Source organism: Humulus lupulus, chromosome 6 (assembly GCF_963169125.1).
Source record: "Humulus lupulus chromosome 6, drHumLupu1.1, whole genome shotgun sequence".
NCBI classification, from domain to species: domain Eukaryota; kingdom Viridiplantae; phylum Streptophyta; class Magnoliopsida; order Rosales; family Cannabaceae; genus Humulus; species Humulus lupulus.
In genome coordinates this window covers 6505732-6529331 of record NC_084798.1, presented here as the reverse complement: position 1 = coordinate 6529331, position 23600 = coordinate 6505732, and the positions used below count along the sequence as shown (strand labels likewise).

The 23600-nt window shown below is 31.0% G+C and overlaps 4 protein-coding genes across 6 annotated transcripts; 2 read left to right on the top strand and 2 right to left on the bottom strand.

Annotated features, from left to right (window-relative positions):
* The first annotated feature begins 129 nt into the window (after positions 1 to 129).
* LOC133781545 (protochlorophyllide-dependent translocon component 52, chloroplastic-like) lies at positions 130 to 6085 on the top strand. The gene is made up of 7 exons (XM_062220582.1): positions 130 to 706; positions 3687 to 3877; positions 3982 to 4067; positions 4374 to 4519; positions 4633 to 4806; positions 5105 to 5292; positions 5612 to 6085. Exons 1-7 carry the CDS (start codon positions 206 to 208, stop codon positions 5859 to 5861), a joined length of 1536 nt encoding a protein of 511 aa, XP_062076566.1. The 5' UTR covers positions 130 to 205; the 3' UTR covers positions 5862 to 6085.
* Positions 6086 to 8386: 2301 nt separating this feature from the next.
* On the top strand, positions 8387 to 9502 carry LOC133784591 (uncharacterized). The gene has a single exon (XM_062223886.1). The coding sequence runs from the start codon at positions 8387 to 8389 to the stop codon at positions 9500 to 9502; it is 1116 nt and encodes a 371-aa protein (XP_062079870.1).
* An 828-nt stretch (positions 9503 to 10330) lies between these two features.
* On the bottom strand, positions 10331 to 13946 carry LOC133784590 (protein DETOXIFICATION 16-like). Its single transcript, XM_062223885.1, has 8 exons — positions 13758 to 13946; positions 12660 to 13204; positions 12479 to 12565; positions 12321 to 12377; positions 11783 to 12021; positions 11274 to 11392; positions 11080 to 11166; positions 10331 to 10411 (listed from the first exon to the last, which is right to left on the bottom strand). Exons 1-8 carry the CDS (start codon positions 13944 to 13946, stop codon positions 10331 to 10333), a joined length of 1404 nt encoding a protein of 467 aa, XP_062079869.1.
* A 2421-nt stretch (positions 13947 to 16367) lies between these two features.
* On the bottom strand, positions 16368 to 20501 carry LOC133781541 (uncharacterized). Of its 3 annotated transcripts, none has more exons than XM_062220577.1 (9): positions 20364 to 20501; positions 19004 to 19114; positions 18430 to 18926; positions 18058 to 18190; positions 17620 to 17741; positions 17387 to 17472; positions 17129 to 17238; positions 16976 to 17008; positions 16368 to 16777 (listed from the first exon to the last, which is right to left on the bottom strand). In XM_062220577.1, exons 2-9 carry the CDS (start codon positions 19064 to 19066, stop codon positions 16721 to 16723), a joined length of 1101 nt encoding a protein of 366 aa, XP_062076561.1. In that variant the 5' UTR covers positions 19067 to 19114; positions 20364 to 20501; the 3' UTR covers positions 16368 to 16720. The 3 variants fall into 3 exon arrangements, with proteins under 3 accessions (XP_062076561.1, XP_062076560.1, XP_062076562.1); XM_062220576.1 differs by having other exon boundaries at positions 18430 to 18907; XM_062220578.1 differs by having other exon boundaries at positions 18073 to 18190; positions 18430 to 18907.
* Positions 20502 to 23600: the final 3099 nt, after the last annotated feature.

Genomic DNA, 23600 nt, shown 5'->3' with positions numbered 1-23600 from the left:
ACACGTCTACTATTTTTGACAAGGACAGAACATGGGTTCTATGTTTGTAGTCATAAAAAACAAAATAAAAGTGTTATCATTAATTCAGAGACTTACATTTATTTTATATTCATTCCTATCATCATCTCATATATCAACCTACAATTCTTTAGATTCTTAGCTCTGAAAAAAAAAAAAGTTGGAGCTGATCGAGCTAAGTCCAGCCATGGTAGCTCTCAGAGCAACCCCTCTATTTTACTCAATCGGCAATTTTATTCCATCCAAACTTGACAACAAACTTTTTCTCACTAACTTTAACCAAAAACAAAAAACCCAGTTGTCAAGATCGAAGCTTTTCACTTCTGTTTCTTCATCTGGTTCGACAGAGCTCACTGACCCTTTCAAGCCAGAAGAGCTTGAATCTCATCAAAACCCAGATGGGAAATTCGACTGGTACAGCCACTGGTATCCGATTGTGCCGGTTTGTGATCTGGACAAGAGGAGACCGCAAGGGAAGAAGGTGATGGGGCTGGATGTGGTGGTGTGGTGGGACAAGAATGAGAGTGCTTGGAAGGTGTTCGATGATAGTTGTCCTCATAGGTTGGCTCCATTATCAGAAGGAAGGATCGATCAGTGGGGAAGATTGCAGTGTGTGTACCATGGTTGGTGCTTCAATGGCTCCGGCGATTGCAAGTTCATCCCTCAAGCACCCCCAGAAGGCCCCCCGGTATTCCCTCAATCTTGGCTATCATGGCTGAAACCCAATTTTTTTTCTTTTCACATGTCTTTTTTTTTTAATTTTGTTGTCAGCTTGTTAATGTTGATTTTTTTACAAATGGAGTCTTGTTAATTTTTTTTTAAAAAAGCATTAATTTTTTCAATTTTTTTTTAAAATTTCAAAATCCGAACTCGACCCGAACCATGTCGGGTTCGGATCGGATTTCACCCAAATTTAACGAGTTTTGCAAAAATTCGGATTGGTTGGGTCGAGTTTGGTCGGGATTTCGGGTTTTTTTGGTCAAACGTTCATTCCTACAAAATAGTACCGAGACATGATTTTGGTCAAAATAATTTCAAATATAAGATTAATTATTCGGTCCCCGACAATGCGATTGGTTCAGAGAAGCGAAGAAGGTGGCTAGAGAGCATATAGAAGGAAAGATTATATTTGAACTTGGTCTAAGGTACTATTTTGATTCACTTTGTAAAATACAGGGTCTAAAATATAATTTAGCAAAACATAAGGTCCAAATACGTATTATGTCATCGAGACCAAAATAGTATTTTCTCAAATTTAAAATTATAGACTCTTGTTTTTATAGAAAAAAAATTATTTTATATTTTATGGGCACCACTATAATAGTAATGATTTTTAATCACTACATATAAGTTTTTTTAGTATTTTGATATATAAATAAAATGCAACACTATTTTTTTTACACGAGAGTGTATAATGTAGTTACAGTGGATCTCTCACAAAATTTCAGGAAATTTTGAATATGCTGAAATTAAGATTCAAACAATTTGTTGCACATGTGTTTATTTTAATATTTATACACGTGTGGAATAGACAATTTAAATTATGATTTTGACACATTTTGGTGTTGTTTGGTAACACTTAAAAAAATAGTTTTTTATTTAATTAATTAAAATTTTGAAAATTAAACATAAAATGTGTTTGGTAACTCTATTTTTATTTATTATTTTTTTAAATTTTAATTAAAATTTATTAAATTTTGAAAATAAAATTTTTTCACTTTCAAAATTTTTTTAAACAGTTTTCAATTTTTTTTTTCTCTTCTTCAAACCAACACCTTATATTGTTAAATAAAAAATAAAAATAAAAGTTATCAAACGCATTTATTATTTTTTGTTTTTAAAAACAAAAAACAAAAATATTTACCGAACATATTTTTATTTTTTAAAAATAAAGAAACAAAAATAAAATTATATTTTTATTTTTGTGTTTAAAAAATTCAAAAAGAAATTTTTTACCAAAGGAGCCCTTTACTATCCAAAATTTCTTGAAAATTTGTAATAGGTCTTGTATAACTACATCATACAGGTAATTTCTTTTTAACAACTTATCCATATATTCCAAAAAATAATAAAAGAAATTAGAACAAATATAATCTCTTATTTTTGTTGGGCTTCCTATATAGGCGCGCTAAGCGATGAAATATCATTTGGGGATTGATATTAATTTTAGCTTGTTAGGACCTTTATTAATTATCATGATTTTTCCATAATTTTGGGTTAATAATATATATATATATTTAAATTTAATTTATATATAAAAGAAAAAAAATGAAGGGCTATTATTACCCTCATGATAATATTTTCAATTATAAAATTAATTATTTGGTCGTTAGCGATGCGATGGGTCAGAAAAAGTGGTCGAAGAGCTGATAATGAAATATTATATTTGAAAATATTTTGACCAAAATTGAGGCTAGAGTACTATTTTATTAAACACAGAGTCTGAATTGTCATTTAAAAAAACACATAGATTGATAGTGTATTCAGGAAAATCTCAGAGACCAAACTGATATTTTTCCATATATTTTTAGGGCGCTTTTAATTTGCACTCACTTTTGTTCTCTCCTCGCTCATTTTCTAAAGAAACCCCCATAAAATTTATTTTCATACCCCTCTGAAATTGATAATAAGTACAAAATTACCCATTGGAAAAAAATTTATTTTCCCACCTCTCTATATTATTATTATTTAATTCTTATAGAAAAAAAAATACTTAACATCCAATAAACAATTTTAACAATAAAATTCAATAAAAAAAACACACTACAATATCTTTTTGAAGAGTTGAATTCGTATATACAATAATAGACAAATATTAATAATTTTTTTAAAAAAAAGTTACCCCATAAAAATTAAAATTATTAATAGAATCACAATCTTCCACTTCCACTTCCACATCCACATCCACATCTATATTTTCTTCTTCCATTGATATCCTAACCCTTTTTTTAATAGCTCATATGTTTTAAAATTATAAGAGAATATTAATCACAAAGTTATATTTGTAAATAAATAATTAATTAATTATAAAATAGTGAAATATGAAAAAAAAAAGGTGGATACCAACAGAGACACTCTATATTTTTATGGTTATGTTATACCTAAGAAGAACAATTCCATTACATGCATCATGATATAACTGTCCCTTTCCCAATAATTAAATTATAAAAAATAAATATCTTAAGTATATTATGAGTAATAACTTTATAAATTCCCTATATATTAAGTATATAATATTTACATGGGAATTTACTCTATTTGTACCCTTTGTTTTTGCAAAGTATCATTCTGGTACCCTTTGTTTTCAATAATGCTCATATGGTATTCCGTATTTTGAAAATATAGATATTTTGTATTCTAATTGATAACATTTTGTCAATATGACAAAACTATCAGCTGTTATATATGATTTGTAGCTCGTATGATTTAAAGTAATTTGATTAAATTGGTAAAATTTTATTAATTAAATTTGAGTTTAAAGTACCAACTATGTTTGATTTAAAAATACAGAGTACCAAATACGTACGATTTCAAAATGCAGGGTACTAAATAAGCATTATTTGTAAATACAAGGTACCGAGATAATCCTTTACAAAAACACATGGTACCAAATAATTACCTACCCTATTTATTATATATGTAAACTTATATATATATATGTATGGCAGGTACACACATTCAAGAAAGCATGTGTAGCCAGTTATCCAAGCACTGTCCAGAATGATCTTCTTTGGTTTTGGCCAAACACTGATGCTCAATACAAAGACATTCTTACAAAGAAAAGACCTCCCTACATTGAAGAAATAGATGATCCTTCATTCTCCAAAATGTCATGGGGCAATAGAGAGTTTCCATTTGGGTAATTAGTGAAGATACATACAAAATTCTTGTGCTAGAACTATATATATATATATCATATCATATTGTTTGTTAGTATTTTTACTTTGCATTTTGAATTTTCAGATATGAAGTCTTAATGGAAAATATTATGGACGTTGCTCATCTTACTTATGCACACTATGGATTAATACAGACTCCACTACCGAAGAGTAAGAACTTATTTTTTATCAATTGCATATTATTTTGATTAATATGAACACACGGGGCCTTACGCCCTAACTATGTGACCATAGAGTCACTTGGAGCCCTTGTTTTTAACTCTGAATAACTAGCCATAATCAAGTATTTTGTTTTCCAATGACCATAGGATCGGCCAACGTAATAGTATATTCTTGATTGAGCCTAAACTTTTCGACCAGCGACTATTACCGCGCTTGACTTATAAGTCAACCCCTATGTGTGCATATATATATATATATATTTAAATATGATCAATTACAATTAATATGAAACAGGTAGGGCTGATAGAGAAGGTGGCATACCTTTGGAATTGATTGTGGAGAATATTAATATTGAAGGTTTTAGTGGAAAACGAGAGCCTGCTACTAACAAATTTTTTGCACCATGTTTGTATTATTCTCATGTCCCTCTTGGACCAAAGGTAATAACACACACATATATATATATATATATATATGATTTAGTTATATTGATAATATATATGTAATTTTCCTTAATGTGATGATTTTTGTTTTTTTTTTTTGTTAAATTCAGAAGAAAGTGGCTTTTGTTTTTAGCTGTGTACCAATTAGTCCTGGGAAGAGCAGAGTGATATGGTCAAATGTAAAGAACTTTGGAGTATTGTGGGACAAGATTGTTCCAAGATGGATATCTCATATTTCCCAGAACTTAATTTTCGATTCAGATTTAGGTCTCCTACATGTTGAGGTGATCACTTCTAAACATCTTTTTTGTGTTGTATAATGTTAAAGAAAATATCCCACATGGAAATGAAAGTGTGTAGGTAAATTCAACAATTTATAGGAGTATGATTTACTCTACTCATTACCAATTGATTTTGAGATAAAACTTCATGCTTTTTATCATGCACTTTGTGATTCGAGGATAGTGGCTCAAAAAGAGCCAACAAGCTACTTGCGATCGAGTCGTCCAAGATTTAATTATATTCTACTTCTAGACTACTTTCCACGTTCTAACATAGAATACCCTAAATTCAATTATATAGGAGCATAGGATAATGGAAGCTGGGCGTGGGCCTTGGCATAAAGAATGTTTTGTGCCAACAAAATCAGATGTTCCAATCGTTGCTTTCAGAAATTGGTTAAACAAGTTTGGTGGTGGTCAAGTTGATTGGAGAGCCAAATTCACTACTGCTCTTCCTCCAACTCCTCCTAGAGAACAGCTTATGGATAGGTAACAATAATTTTATTTGAAAAATAAAATATATATACTATTCTTTTATTATTATTATTCCTAGTCTCTTCAAGGGTTATAAATTTGCCCCCTTTAAATTTATTTTTATCTTTTGCACCTCTAAAAAACATTCCCGTCTATGTTTTTGTATATATTTATTGAGTGTTGCTCTTTGACATCTTATGATTAATTAGCGATATCATATAATACCCCGATATTAGATTGCACCAATAATAGTATGTCATCTCTTTGTGGTGTTGGACACTACTGGTGTCCTTAACAATTCTCATATTTATTTATACTTGTTTGTTTTTTCAAGGTATTGGAGCCATGTGGTGAATTGTTCCAGTTGCACTGGTGCACACAAGGTTTTAAAAGTGTTAGAAGTAGTGCTACAAGTGGTCTCCATAGCTCTGATTGGATATGCTGCCATTGCAACCAAACAAGGCCAACCATTAAAGACTGCCATGGTTTCTATAGCATTACTTTGCTTTGCAGCTTCGAAGTGGTTGTCTCACTTTATCCACAAGATCTTTCATTATCATGACTATGAACACGCTTTTCATTGAAAAAAGCAGATAATTTAGGGAAGTCTGCACTAGGCTAGGCTCCTTAAGTTTCTGGATGTGAATAAATTATGATCTTAAATTTTTTATATGACGATGCTTATTGTAGTCATACTAAATCAGGATAATTTATTATGTCGAAAACAATGTAATAATTTTTTTACCTGACCGACATGATTATATTTGTTTTGTTTACTTTAGCATAATATTAAAAATATTTAACGGAATGTACATTTAAAAGTTATTAAAAATAGATATTAATTATATTAATATAAATTAAAATATTATAAAATATCATTATTATAATTATATTTAATACAAAAAATTTATTATTTATATTTATAAAAGAAAACATGTTTTTTTATTACTTAATGTAACTTAACTAAATATATATTCATATTAAATAACAATAAATATTATAAATATATTATATAAATGTGTTGTAAGTGTATAAATAGTATGATTGTGTAACTACATAAGGAATTAGAATAATATTTATCTTTTATTAAGAATAAACAAGTTTTTTCTCCAATTATAAAAGTGTGATTTGAATAATATCATAAATATTTTATACATTAATTAATGTAGTTTATATGATCTAAAATAATGTTATCATTTATCATAAATGTTTTATACATATGGAAGACTTCCCATGGTTACTACCCATAGATGGGTACTAACAATTATGATGATGTGACAACATAGTGATTTGGTATAGCAAGTCACAAATATTTTTTTTCAACATTAATTTCAAATTTAATTTTTTTTACCATAATTAATTTTGTTTCCAACCAATGAGAGATACTAACTATATTTAGAAATTGACATGCATTTGAAAAATAAAAAGTTTACAATATTATATTTTCATAATTAATACTTTTTTTTTTCATCAGATAACCCTTCCAAAAATTTGAAAAAATTAAAATTTATTTTTAGAAATATTAATTAACAACTACAAATATGGATCATTGATCTTAATCTAATGATTAATATTAAAGTAAATATCCATGTGTAGTAACCATTAAGAATGTAACCTTATACATATATATATATTAAATAATATAGTTTATGATTTAAAATATTATCATATAAATATATATTATGAAAAAACCATAATCAAATGTTTAGTTTTAATTTTTCTTTTAATATGTTTATGTCATTTTTTTATATATAATACTGTTTATTTATTTAAAATTTATATAACAATCATAAAAATTTAATAAAAAAAAAATTATGTTAAAAGTAGTTTTCTCTCTCAGCAGACGCTGGCGCTATGGCAAAGAGGAAGACGAAGAAGCGGACAACCACAACTCCGGTGATCAAAGCCTCCAGGAAAACAGGTCCGACGTCCTCTGATAAGGTGATGAAGACCAAATCAATGGCAGAAGTGTTAGGTGTTGAAGCGATTGTGTTTTCTGATGAGAATGAATCAGAAGAGGATGGGGCGACTATGGACGATAATGATCTTCTTACTCCTAGATCGATCCAACGATCTCTCAAGGAGCAGGGTACAAGGACAGAGGATGCCACCTATTTGGAAGTAACGAAATGGAATGAACCGCAGATCCGAGCAGGTAATTCAAATTCTCCCCCAATTCTTCGGTCTGAGAATGGCATAAAGAATTTCTGTGGGAAAATTGCTGAATCTGATAATGGTCATGTCAAAGTAGCTGATGGGGTTAAAATCGATATGGATGATATTGAAGATGAAATTGAATATTGGAATTCTGCTCTGGTTTGCTATGTGTTAGGGGCCAATCCTCCCCTCAGTGTTTTTGAAGGATTTGCTAAGAGAGTCTGGCAGGATAAAGGCATAGACAAAATTGGGGTGTTAACACATGGAGTGTTCATTCTTAGGTTCAGAGATGTGAAGGTAAGGGACTCTATTTTGAATGGAGGATACATGTTTTTTGATAAAAAAACCTGTTATCATGAAACCTTGGGATGCTTATACAGATTTCAAAGAAAAGAACATTAGCTCAGTTCCTATATGGTTACAGCTTCATGGATTAGATTTGAAGTATTGGGGAGAGAAAGCTCTATTCAAGATAGTGGGACAGATAGGGACTCCTCTAATGATGGATTCAATTACCCAAAATAGAGAGAGATTAACTTTCCCTCGGGTTTTGGTTGAAGTGGAGCTGCATCAAGCATTTCCTGAGGTGATTTCTTTCACAAATGAAATTCACCAGGAAGTTATGCTTACTGTCAAATATTAATGGCTTCAGTCTTTTGTGGGAAGTGTCATGGTATTGGACATTATACTTCCAGCTGTAGGAAGGCAGAAGAAGTTAGGAAAGAATGGGTTGTTAAGAAAAAAGATACACAGCTGCATCACTTGGAAGCGCAAGGACAGGATAAGGATAAGGAATTTAAGCCAGTTAAAAAAGGAAGGACAGTGATTAAAGAAGGAACAAAGGCACCAGTAATAACAAACATGTTCCAAACACTTGAGGAAACAAGAGAATGTTCAAAATCTGAACAAGAGGGAGTGAACAGGAAGGGAGGGGGAGATCCTCCTATGTAACATGGATAGGATCATGAGCTGGAATGTCAGGGGAATCAATAATCGCCACAAACAGGAAGAGGTAAAACAGATGATATTCTCAATGAAGGTGGGATTAGTTGGTCTCCTTGAAACCAAGATACAGACTCAAAATTTGGGTTCTGTATTTGTAAATATGTTTAGAGGATGGTGTCTTTCAACAAATAATGCTTGGCATAAAGGGGGTAGAATTATGATTAGCTGGAACCCGGGGGTGTTTACTGTCAATATACTTCAATGTACAAGTCAACTAATGCATCTCGAAGTTACTACAATGGCTGGTAAGGAATGTTTTCTGGTTACTTTTGTTTATGCACTAAATGAGGAGCAGGGTCGAATCTCACTTTGGAATGATCTAAAAGATATAGCATTGAAGGGGTCTGGTCCTTGGATCATTTTAGGGGATTTTACTGATATTCTTAGTGTTGAAGAAAGAATTGGGGGTCAACAAAGACCAAAAATTTCTGGTGCATTTAAAGAGTGCGTAGAATTCTGTCAGGTTGAGGATGTAAAGTATACATGCTCTTTCTTTACTTGGAACAACAAACAGAACATGGAGACTAGGATCTATTCTAAAATAGATAGGGTGTTAGCAAACCAAGGTTGGTTGGACAAATTTCCTAATGCAGAGGTGGTTTTCTTGGCTGAAGGTATGTTTGATCACTGTCCAGCCATTCTCACTGTCTATCCGCCTGGAGTGGAGGGAAAGAAACCATTTCGGGACTTCAGAATGTGGGAAAATATTCCAGATTTTAAGAAGAGATTAGAAGCGACATGGCGGATTCAGGTTGATGGTGCTCCAATGTTTCAACTTACACAGAAATTAAAAGAGGTGAAGAAGCTAATGAAAGGGATTAATAAAATGGAGTTTGGGGATATTCATTCAGTGCATGCCAAGAGATTTCAGAATCTAATGGATTGTCAAGCTGCGTTACAGTTAAAACCTCAAGATCATATCCTAATTTCTAAGGAGAAAGAAGCCAGAACCTTATACAGTGAAGCACATAGCAACTATATATCATTTCTTAAACAAAAAGCTAAACTACATTGGATGAAGGAAGGAGATGATAACACATCTTTTTTTCACTCTAGTATATGACAGAGAATGGCTATAAACAGGATACACTCAATTAAAGATATGAATGGTGTATGGATTGACACACCAAGAGGAGTAGTTAAAGCTTTCTTGCAGTTTTATTATAGTCTCTTGGGGAGTAAAATGGACAACAGGAAATCTGTTAAGGCTTCTGTAATGTTGCAAGGTCCAAAAATATCAACAAGCCATACCAGTTCAAAGCTGGCTGGAATGTTGCAAGGTCCAAAAATCCAAAGCTGGCTGGAATGGAAGACAGCAGCTTCCACTATACATAAGCTACTGAGGTGGATTGCTAAAGCCAGGTTATCTCAGTTCAGGAAACAAGTCTTTTTGGTGGCGTTGGCAGCTATGATATATCAGATTTGGTGGTGTAGAAATGAGGCACTATGGAAGCAAAAAGTTTATACAACAACTATAATTGTTCAAAGGATTCAATATACTGTAAAGTCTAGAATTAGAAGTATAATGCCTAACAAAATTCAGTTGACAGATAGAATATGGTTTGAGAAATTGTAATAGTTTTCAATCAGGTTTTTCTTACCTTGGCTGTTGAGTTGTAAATTGAAAGTTAGCAATACACAGACCTTATTTACCAAAAAAAAAATTAATAAATATATATACATCTAATAAATTTTTTAAAAATAAAATTAAGCAAATGTGCATAATAATACATTGTACATTACTTGCACCTAGTATATATAACTTAGCAGAAAATAAGATAAAACAAATGTATTAAAACCAAAAAATTAAAAAAATTCATGAACATTGATCGAACAAATAACTCTTTGCCGGTGGGCTTTGCTCAACATTAATTATTAAAGGGTAATCATATCAATTACTAGAAACATTTTGATCCAAAGCCAATTCTCCAAAATTTGAGTATTTTTTCACTCTGTTCTCAGCCTTCGCTACCTGGCAATAACAAAATAAATAAATAAAATTAGGATTGATTTTGTAATTAATTCATAGATCTAATCTTACATTTAAAGGCTCCTTATAAATATTTATATAATGATTATAATAGCTTAACATATAAAATTAAAGACAATATGATTTATGAAAAAGGCTCTTCCATTTGTAAATTATATATATATATATAGAGAGAGAATGACTACGACGCATCCTTTTGTAATATCAGTGCATCATTTTTTTATTTCGGCACCTGGATAGATATAATTCCAAATATTTTTATATGACGGTGTACATTGTAGGTATTTAGAATATCCTACAAATTTTCAAGAAATTTTGAATAGTTTACGAAGCCGAAAACAGAGTTCAAACTGTCGAATTTTACATGCGTACACAAAAAAACAGGCACACGTGCAACAGACAGTTTAGACCCTGTTTTGCTACCATAGTTTATTCATAATTTCTTAAAAATTTATTAGATGTTCTAGATAGCTATAATGTACACCATCATATAATTTTTTTTTGTATTATAACTAGTTAGGTGCCCAAATAGAAAAGAGATGCACCGATATCGCAAAAAAAAAAAAAATAGATACGTTTAGTCACTCCCTCTCTCTCTCTATATATATTCGAACTTATTAAAAAGAAGGAACGAATTAAAGAGCACTTACTTCTTTATCCCAGTTGGTTCGTATGATGATGATAAGAAAAAAGACTATATCCACGACAAAGGCAACAATCATCCCCAACCAAAGCCCCTATATACATAAGTATATAACAATAATAAAATATCAATTATTTAATTTTTATATAGTAAAATTACATTTAGTAAGATTGATTGCATAAGAAATGGGTTTATTATTACTTTGGCTTTCATGTGGAGGACAAAGGCAAATGTAACTTGACAAGGAACCCCAACAAAATAGAAGGCTGCTAGGTTTAGGTATACACCTTTCTTTTGCCAACCACATCCTCTAAAGATGCCTGAATTTATATATATTAGCAAAAAAAAAAAAACAAATAAATTATTACATTTATTCGATGTGAGACACTCTTATATATATTTCTATCTATTCAATACGAGACAAACTTATACTTCTGAGAGCATACATCATTGCATGGCGAGCATGCATGGCATCCTCGTACGTAAATATAACATCTTATTGACCAATTAATATATGCACTAAGAGTGTTGTTATTTATTACTTTAAGGTGTCCAACACCACATGATGTGGTAATACCTCATAATACTTATTAAATTTAAATATGTGTGACCTGATATTGAAACCAATATCAGTATACCACCTCCTTACGGTGTTGGGCACCAATAGTGCCCCTTGACATTTCCCATGCAATAATGACTTGTGTTTATACCTGAAAGCACAGTCTCAAATCCATTAACGAAGCACGACATTGCGATAAAGGGCATCAAGGATGCCACAATCGAAGTAACATTTTTATCATTGCTGTATAATCCGGCCCACATCTTACGCAAGAGTACGACAATGACTCCAACTACAAGTCCCTCCATGATCACCATCACTAACACCATTCCTATGGCGAAATGAGCTGCTTGTAGATTCTTGGCTCCAAGTTCATTTCCTACTCGTACGCTAACAAGTAGAACACGTGTTAAGAAAAGTACAACAATTATCTTGACTATAAAAAAAGAGCCTTTTCAGGACACTTCTAGTGAAGAGCATCGAAATAGTGTATTTTTGCCGACACATTATGAGTAAAACGTCAAAAAATAAGTGTTGTCAATATCGAGTGTTGGGATTCTTTTATTGATCGTTGCTTTATTAGCACACCGGCATAAAATATCTTTCTAGACGCATTTTAGGCAATGCGTCGGGAAAAGTGACAAACTTTGTGTTCTTGTAATATGGTACTAGTGTTTAATTATTCTTACCTTGTACTAGCCATGAGTCCAGCAGGGATAGACCACAACAATCCAAATGTATTGAGACTAGCTAAAGAAAAATAGTTGTTAAGCTTATAATTAATCAAGAAAAACATAAATATTGAATAAAGATATATAAGATTGATGATGTATGGATTTGAACCTACCATATAGATTGAACAGAAGTTTCAAGCATTGGATTAGGAAGAAACCCAGAAAAGATGATCAAAAGCTCAAATGCCCAGGTTTTGAAGCTGTTAATTTCATAGAACATTACAAAATCTATTAAAAGATGATCCAACTGAATATATTCCATTTTGAGAGAGTCGAAAAAGCACTACATTTTACCATTCCATTAGAACCGAAGGCATGGCGAGTTTCACATAAGGAAGAAAATTGCGAAGAGCTTGCTTGGAAAAACCATTCCAAGTTCTTTTACATGAAGAGGAAAACTTGATAAAGAGCGCCAAACACAACGCGTTGACCCAATACGATACAGAGGTGGCGAGGGCAGCTCCACTGCTTCCCAGCCCAGATTTACTAACCAAAATCCAACAGCAAAAAATGTGTATAGGAGTTGCAACTAAAGAGCTCAACACCATGGGATAAACTATATTCTGGTTTTGCAAAAAACTTCGAAAGCATTGGAGAAAACCAAATGCAAAACTGCTAGGAATCAAAAGAAGTAAATATCTTCCTGCTTCTTGAGAAATTTGGTGATCTTGGTGCATAGAAATCAAAATAGGAGTTGCATTTGCCCATATGATGGAGATCAAAATACTACAAGTTGAACTAAAGATAACAGCTCTTTGTAGTTGTATGCCTAGTGTAAGATATAGTTTTGCTCCAAATAGTTGGCCACATAATGTGTCCAATGCACTAGTGGCACCCACCTTGATCAAATGAAATTCACAAAAAAGTATATCAATAATAGAATTGACATTATATATGGACAAGTGTGGCCAATACTGATTGATTTCAAAGTAAAACACCAACAAATCCATGCTTTCTTGACAAGAAATGTCAGTTTTGTTTTGATGATTTAGTGTTTTGAGAAAAGTTCATGTTACCTTTGCAACCGTGACAAAGCTTTAGATAAGTAGTTAAAGGGCAAATAAGAATGATTAACACACACTACAAAAAATCTTAGTTTTAGTTACAATAAAATTTGTGACTACAAGTAAAATCATCTTAGTTATGCCATCACTCAAAAATCAGGCTAAAAGTAATAGCCACAAAAATCACAATTTATTATCACTAAATGTATTTTTAAGCACAACAAACTTTATCACTAAAAGTGATAGGTTGTGACTAAAACTATATCAATGACAACTTGTGATTAAGTATGATTTTTTAGTCTCAGCAAATTTTTGTTCTAACTAAAAGTAACATTTAGTTTCACAAAATATATGTTGTAACTATACAGAAGTTGAGGATTTGAATTACCAGTACGTAATAACCAGTGGCTGCAGCAAATGCAGTGGCCATGGATGCACCAGCTAAGGCCAACTCTCCATCGTTATGGCCAATAAACATCAATGATATCATTTGCAAAGAAATCTGTGACAATGTAACCAGTGACACCGGCCCTGCTAATACTAGCTGTTTTCCCACTTCTTTGAAAACCTTTTCCATTCTGAATATTAACCCTAAATCAAATAATATTACTATTAACTAACAATACTATATATTATTCGTACTGGACTGGAGTTTATCTAAACAAATATTCTCAGGCAAAAGTGATGACTTTAGAGAATAATCAAAATGAAAAAGAAAGATTCTAATACCACAACAACATCAAAACCCCTGCATCCACAGCAATTCTCAGTTTATTAACAAAACAAATTACAGATAAATCACCTTAGAATCGATGGAGCAAATTATATGGTTCGGCCAAGAGAGAAAACAATGTCTGAGATTGTGTAGGGTTGTATTGATTCGATGAAAGAGGGCCTTATATATATATATCAACATATCTTTTTTATTTTCTTTTTATGCAGTTTCCTTTTAGATACTTGCTATTTTGAGCTACACAATTCTGAAAATGTGAATTCATATTTATTGGTTCCCTTTTTATCAATATTAAACGTGTCAGTATTAATATCTATTACTAATTCAATTAAAAAAATGCACTTAGGAAAAGATTGTGAATACACAAAAGTTTAAGTACAGCTCATCCGCACAGCTATATATATACTAAAAGCTAAAAGCTATTCAGGTAGAGTGTTGCTATAACATAACTTTATAGTTGGTTAGCGATAACTCTTAATATTTACTAAATTCAAATATATGAGATTCAATATTGTATGGCACGAATAACGATATATCACCTCTTGTAGTGTTTGGATACCAATAATATCCCTTAGCATTTCTCATCGGTAAATTATAGAAAATGAGTAAAATTTGAGGCTCCTTTCATAGTGTTGTGGGCACTATTTGACTTGAAGTAGCACTATTTGACGACCCCAGTTGTGTTGTGAGCTTCCAATGAGATGTTGTGTAGTCCCATCTTCTTAAAGTTTGAAGGCCAAAGAGCATTATGGATGATCAAGGTTAAAAGAATGGAATTACTAAGTAAACATAAATAAAAATTAAAGAAGATAATTATTAGTTTCTATTAATACTTATATTTTTCTATATAAATGGCCAAAACCAATGATAACACATATTGTGGGCTCAAAATATTCGGCCCTAGACTTGCTATTTTGAGTGAAGTGAAACGGAGCATTTTAGCCCAGATAGAGGTGCCAGAATCAGAGGCCACAGATCAAAGGTGGGTCTTGCCTCTATCCTTTGCATACCTGAAAGATCCAAAAGCTTTTTGACATAAAATTCAGTTATTCCTTCAACCAATTAGGAAGTAGACCTAACTACTAACTTTTTAGTATTTTTTACTTTATAAATATCATGATCTCGTTTGGAGAAAAGATTAGAATTTGACTTAAGTGTGAGAGTGTCTTTCTTGCAGGTACTCCCCGACTGTTCGACAATCACTGGAGCTATCTTCATTGCCGAAAAGAGATCGGAGAACCAGAGCTTAACGACAAATACCACCCGATTTAGTAGACAAACTTGTTGCATCAACACATATATTGAGCCATACTTCATTTTCAATGATATTGTTCCACCAAAATTAAATGATATTGCTTTTACTCTTCAGGAGATGTTTTGTTGCTTTAAAACAGGAGCAGAGGATATTAGAGTTCGGCAGATGCTCTTGTAGGTTGGTTTCATACATGTGTGGTGGTCTAGTTGATTTGAGAGGATTCAGTGGAGTTTTGAGAACAACTTATGGACTGGTCAGAATTGAATGAAATAACTCAGACTTTTAATGACCATTTTAGAGTCATTTTCCCCAGGCTGCAGTTATAATCTTAGTGGAATTGTTAAGATTTTTCATCTATAAAATCTCTTTGTCTTGTATAATCTCCAAGCTTGCTTAGCCAAAAGAGACTGATTAAAAAGAGAAAGGTTGCAGAACCCAAGTGCATCAATGCATTTTTCTATTAGCTTCATTAAGTAACAGCCCCACCAAAGAAATTTAAAATATTTAAAATCTGAAGTTAAAAGCGAAGGCCTTTAAGAAGACTTTAGTGCAATCGACAATACTTTTCTTCTGTCTTTCCTAGAGAACTAGTTACATGACAAATAACATAAAGAGATGCTACAAAGAACCATTATGATATACATACGAGTTATGAAAAAACTTGGAAACGTATAGAGAATACACTTATGTATGTGAGGGGGGACATTTGAAGATTCTGCACAAAGTTACTTGCATACTAGCCCATGTTGCAACTAAAGAATCCATGTACTGATTTTATGATAGAAATGATCACTTCCTCTATTGCTTATTTTCCCTTGTAGATTCGAAAAGGGTATTCACAAGTTGTCATCTTCTAATATATAACATTTTTTAAAAGAAAATATGTCTGTTTTACTTCCTTTTACATTCACATCAAATCACATTACACATTTCAAAAACGACACTAACACTCATCTTTGGTCTACATATACATACGATGGTTCATAGCTTATAAAGACAAAATCTAGTGCTAGAAGAGATGTTACTCCACAGAGCTTTCAATTTATTATTTTAAAAAATAAACAAAACATAATTACAATAATGTATAACAGTACATTCTTATTTTACAAAACAAAGTGAGTTAAAAAAAAATAGTTCATTCACAAAACCTTTTTTTTCCCCTTGTTTTTTTATTGGATACATCATCGTGTGTGATCTACATTCAGATTTACTTTATACACAATTTTCACACCAAGAGACGAAGTGAAATTCATAAAAGCTTCAAAATGATCAAATGGAAGATTTCACTATATGGGGAGAGGCAGGACTACAGTTAGAACTCAGCTCCAGGATAGAATACAACAGACAACAGCCCTTTCACTTTTCATGCATCATCACTAAATGAGTACCCTTCAAGATTTGCCCTCCCCATTATTTCACTCTGCTCCATCAGATAATTGAAAAGAATAAAAAAGGTCAAAAATAAGAAACTCATCAGCTACCATGATAGCTCTATACTTCAGTTTCAGTTTCAGTTTCAATGATAAGAAGTATGTTTACTATACATTACAGAGGGCCATGTTGAAACTTGTTTTTGTTTTAATGAAGACTACCACAAAAGAAAAAAACGGTGATTTACCTGGATTGCTCTTGTGATAGTTCCAGGACCACCCTGCTCATAATCCAGCATAAAAAATAAACAGAGGGCAATTAATACTGGGAAATAAATCATGTATTTTTTGTGGCAGGTCAAATATAAGGATTCATGTCCAAATGAAAAGAATTTGAAAACCTCGAATTGTTTTTTATTCCATGATATCTCCTTCCAAGATTTTAAATGGAGTGAATCCCATGAATTTGGAATAGAAACTGTCTCTACATGCTGGAGGAGTCTCAAGCTATCTGCAATGGATAATCATTAAATTATATGCTTTAGCCTCTTCAGTCAATCATCGCTAAGTATGAAGAACTACAGCTAGTGTTTGACACAATTAACGAAATGTTTGAGAACTTATACATAAAAATGAAGGAAAAAACACAACAATCATACTTGTGATGAACGCCTCTTCCCAAATCTCATGCTCTGACCACATTGGTGCCACTTCTCGAAAGGGGATGCCTCTAGTCAAGCAAACCCTGTCAAATTCATAAAGGATGTCAAATCCAGTCAACTTAATAGATCCTAAAATTGGGCACTTTCTATATTGTGATTAAAAATCATGGTTTAGAACCAGTTAATAAATAGTGAAATTGGCAGTAGAATCATGATAGGAAGGAATTTACTCAATGACTAGTTGTCGAATAACTCCTGGAAGGACACCATCGCTGACAGGTGCTGTTTGAACTTCAAAACAATCTCCACTTTCTTTCTTGTCAGTCGCGCTTCCTTCGGTTCCATCTTTGTCCTGAAAACATCTTTATACTGCATGTCATGCACAAAATGAAACAACTGGAAATACATGAACTACATACTTGGTATGATCAGTTTCAAGCAACTTGTTGATCACAAGTCACCCTAAGATTCAATTCTTTTATCTATAAAGTCAACATTTTGAAATGGTGTCTATAATTGTACCAAAGAAGCAAAAAAATCATGTATTAACTTTAGTTTATCAAATGAGGTTCAGATCATCTTGTGTTTGATTTCAGCCTCTAATAAACTTCTTCCATTATATTATAAATCGAAGTTCATTGAAGCATAACACAACCAAAAAATCTTACGTCTTGATCATTCACCTTGCGACAGACAACATAGAAATTAGTTACACTTCCTTCAAGAAGCCGATTGCCGTCATTTGACAACAAAAGGTCAGTTGCCGAGGGAGGTTTTAGCTTCTCCAAAGACGTTCTCACCCTGAAAAGAGAACAACACAATTCCCATATGACAGTAAATTATGAAAGCAATATAAAGGCCTTAATTACAAATTAGACTACTATTCCATTAGTAATGGGAATTCTCTTTGTATTTTCAAACCCTTTTACCTTCAACTGAACAATAACATGCCCCAAAATATAACACAAGACATGTCACTTTTGCCAAAAAAAAAAAGTTCAGCTATTGAAGATGAGAATTCTGAAACATAGTGAACTAACCTCACCCAATTAGAGTGCTTTGCAGATGCAGCTTCCCTCCCAGGACCCACCACAGCCAAATGAGCACCATTTTCTTGGATCCCAAACATAGGAGGCACAAAATCTACGATATAGATATGGACGTCAAAAACATTTACCAAACTTTCCCGTCTCACACTCTCACTCACAATCAATTTATCCAAATTTGCAGTGACTAAAGTCGTAATTGCAAGTTCGTCACCCTCACTCCCCTCCTTTAGCGCAATCGGCAATGCTTTTCTCATGGAATCATTAACGAGACCTCGAATCCCCGATTCCCATGTCTCTGAGATTGTCGACAAATAAGGCAAAGACTCTTTCGAAAATCTTTTAGCCTCAAACAAAAGTTGTGGATGCGAACTCCAAAGTATCTGTATAGATTGGCAGAGCCTTCTTAAATGTCTTTCCCAGAACAATACACAGGCACCATTGTTGTGAGAACGAGTAGTCGTGTAGGCACCTTGGGAAGAAGAAAGTTTCTTTTTCATAGTTGAAACGGAAATGGAACAAACAGAACAAAAATACAGGGAGAAAGTTCAAAGCACTGCGAGCTCACCTGGATGGGTTTCCAGGAAGGTTGATACCGAAGGAATGTCGCTGGATTGGGAGAGAACACCATTAGTGAACAAGAATTTTGAGCTCGTCATAGCGAAGACTATTTTTTTTCCTGCAAAAATTGAAAATGATAACTCAAAACGGGTCTATTTCATAAGAGGAGTATATTTTAATATTCAAAAAAAAAAAAATTGGCAGTAAAAATAGCCAATTAAAAATATACAGCTTCCCTAGCGTATTTTAGTGGCAAACTTAAATGTAGTCAAAGCTCAAAGGCCTCCAAACATAAGGAATATCACCACAAATAGAATATAGATTAATATGAGGAAAGCATCAAAGGATTTAAACAAAAATTGGGTCACGGCTTGATTATCCCAATTTCCAAGTCGGAGAGCTAAAACTAAGAAACAAGCAAAACAAAAGCTCAAACCTGGAGGTCAGCCAAAGCTACATTCAAGAAACATCCTATCATAAATGTGACATCAGTATCCATAATATATATATATACATTTAAAAAGATGCTAAGATATATTAGAGCTTTGTTTTGTTTCAAGAGAAACAAGAATTCACTATATATACTTATCGATGAAGCAAAAACAAGAAATGCCAAAAAAAAAAGCCTCTGCCTTTGATTTTGGCATACTGTAAAGTAAGATTATCTGAAGTTATATTTATGTACCAGGATGGGTCATCTTTAGTTGCTAACTCTAAATGTTTCCTAACAAGCGAAGAGGACATGGAGTGGTATTATATAAACCTGTGTTTAGTGAGAAGAGGTATGAAACACAACATAACAAGCAGAAACAGAAAACCAAATGTATCAAAACCCTATTCTGTAAACCATTAAAAATGTCCAACCCATCTACATATCCACAAACATACACACATAAAATTTATTCAGAGTCTTCGTGGAAAGAAAATAGAAGAAACCCTCTTTGACAATTCATCAAATACAGCACAAACAATTTCAATTTTAACTATGAGATTCAACCATTTTGTCAATCAGAGAATCATAATGAAAGCAAATCATAGAACTATAATAAATTGAGAAAGGGATAATCATATGAAAGGAATGATGAATAACAGTATTACAGAAACAAACAATGATCAAACAAAAGAACAAAAAAAAAAAAAAAAGCACAAAACAGACCCTATTCCTAAACAAAATTAGAACTAGATTCATACCTTTAGCAGAAAAGATCTAACCTATGAATACGATTTATTGCTTATGCCATTTATTTATAGAACCAATAATCCTTACAACGCAACATATCCACCATTACAGAGAAAATGTTTATATTGAGAAAGGGATTAGGAGAAAAAAATCTCATATATGAAGGAGATGATGATTGAAATGGTACCTGAAGAAGAAGTAGACAATAGAACTAAGTAGATAACAATGGCTCTCTGAAGATTGTTGTCGGAACTAGAGAACTGAGAAAATGTAGTCGGAACGAAGAGGAGAAGAAGCAAATAAATAAAGGGTTTATACCCTTTTCATGCTCAATTTTTAAAAAATTTCATAGTTCTATTTAAACCATTTTATAAAAAAATTTTAAATTTTTATATAAAAGTGATTTAAAAATTATTGAAACTTAAATAAAGATACTTTCAAAATTAAAAAAAAATTCAAAATTTTTATTAAAATTTTATAAAATAAAAATAAACTTACCAAACATATTTTTAGAAATAAGCTTACATGTGACAACACATTTGTTTCGTAAAATGAAGATTCAGAGATATTAAGGGTGTGATTGGTAGGGAATTTGGAAATAATTTTATGATTTTGAAAACTTAAAATTTGTGGGACTTACCAAAATATTTGATTGGTAGATTGTTTTTTAAAATTATATCCTAATTAGAATTCTAATTTTGTGTTGTAATTTAGAAAACAAAAATTTTGTGTTTTCTCTGTTTTGTGATTTTTTCTCCAAAAACTTAAAATCAAAATTAGGATTTGTTTGTTCTCTCTATTCCTATCATTTGTATCATTGCTTGCATTTTTTCTTTTTTTTTTTCCAATTTTGATGACTTGAGTATATTCCCACTAGTAATAAGGTGTTTATGGAACATTTTATGATATTTATGCACAATTCAAAAATAAGTTGTGCTGGTATTTTTATAGATGACAATGCAATATTGTTATAAATTTAATCAATAATTATTATTAAATTTTAATTTATCAATATAATTAAATTTTACTTAATTAAATCTATTGATAAATCAAAATTTAATATTATACAACCTATGTATATAAAATATATAAAATTAAAATAATATTCAAATTCAGTTGTTCCAATCACATATTCAGTTTATGTTATATTTTCAAATTTAATACCAATCACAGATTCATTTTTTTAAAACTCAAAAATAGTTTACTAACATTGAACCAATCACATTTTCAGAAACATGATTTTAGTCACTAAATTCAGATTTTCATTTTAGAATCTCACTTTTCAAAAATACAGTTTTTTAATCGCGAACCAATCAGACCCTAAGTTTTACAAAATGTAATAAGATAATACTTAATTTCGGTAAAAAAAAACTTTTAAATATAATATTTTATTATTAGCTTATTGACCACTTTCATTGTTTCTTTAGACCAACAGCATCACTAAATATCTGAGAATTGATCTTGTAATTAAAAAAAATTGACTAAAATTATATGTAAAGTACTCTTTCGTTTCATTTTAGAAAACACATGATGCGAATTATCATTTAACAAAATACAAATAATAAATTTTGCAAATCACATCGGTATTGTTTGGTAACACTTAAAAAAATAATTTTTTATTTAATTAATTAAAAATTTGACAATTAAACATAAAATGTATTTGGTAACTCTATTTTTATTTATTATTTTTTTAAATTTTAATTAAAATTTATTAAATTTTGAAAATAAAATTTTTTTCACTCTGAAATTTTTTTAAACAGTTTTTAATTTTATCTTTTTTTTTCAAATCAACACTATATATTGTTAATCAAAAAATAAAAATAAACGTTATCAAACATGTTTATTATTTTTTGCTTTTAAAAATAAAAAACAAAAATAATTATCAAACATATTTTTAAAAACAAAAACCCATCATTATTTATCCATTACCATTTTTAGGTTGTGTTTTTCCATATCATAGGTGAGGTTGACAGAAAATTTTAGCCCCAATTGAGCATGGTCGTTGATGGTGCTGACCAATGACCAACTTTAATAAACAATTATGACCCACCCATGTTCTGGCCTACTCTCAGGACAATGTAAAAACACAACCTAAAAATGGTAATGAGACTAAAATTATTTTCTGTCCTCATTTTATAAGGTTAATGTTTGGAAAAAAAAAAGAGATAGAAAAGAGAGAACATAAAGAACTAAAATTTAACGAGGAGAAAAAGTTAATAAATAGATGGTGAAAGCAGAAGGGGAGTGTGGAAAGAGAGAGAAATATGGATATAATTAAAATAATAAAAAAAGTTATTAAATTATTAAAAAAATAAATAGTAAAAAGTTTGAATGGTAATAGGAGTTAAATATAAGTTGGCAAAGTAGATGAGTGGGCCGAGATAAGGAGATAAACAGAGAAAAAGAATAAAAAAGAAATTAGATTTAGTAAACACTTTTATGAAAGTCTTTTCTTTTTTATCTATAATTTTTAAGTGGGTTTATACTTTTTTTAGACCTGTATTTTTTTTCATTACTTGTTTGGACCTTATGTTTTGACAAATTATTTTTTGAACCCTATATTTTGTAAAATGGTTAAAATAGAACTCTAAACCCGATTTTGGTCAATGTTTTCTCAACTAAAATCACAAATAATTTACCAAACTAACAATTCAGAACAAAAATAAAATCATTCTGCTTAAAAACTGTGTTGTTATATTCAATTTTTTCTTTACCAAAATTGAGTTTAGTGTTCTATTTTAACCATTTTACAAAACACAGGGTTCAAAAAGTAATTTGTCAAAACACAGGGTCTAAACAGGTAATGGAGAAAAATATAGGGTCCAAAAAAGTATAAACAATTTTTAAGTTTTAGTATAATACCCACTATTTCAATCATTATACTTATTATACCCCTATAATTGGTGGATACTGTTTTTAGAAGAGTATCATATGGTCAAGGGTATTTTTGAAATTGTCTGTGATAAAAATGGGTAGAACTAAACTAAAAATATTTATGAGATAATTTTAGTTAAGAACTTATTAACGGATATATGCTTTAAAATATACATCTAAACATTAAATACAATGATATAATAGTATAATCTGACCAATGACATTTATTAAAATTATAACACTCTCAAACTCAATCATGATAATGGTTAATGCAAAAGTCTTAGATTTTTAGCTCAATTGTATGCTCTTTTCTCTTTTTTTTTTTTACTACTTTTATTTATATTTTATAATTTTATAATATAATTATGCATATGATATATAAGTAACTTATACCAAATTTTGATAAAAAAAAATTCTAAATATAATATTTCATGGACCATCTTCTTTGTTTTATAATTGAATTAATTAAATATAAAGTATTTTTTTGTTTCAATTTTTGAATACCGATCCATAACTTTGTCAAAAAACAGGTATAAAAATATTATTTACC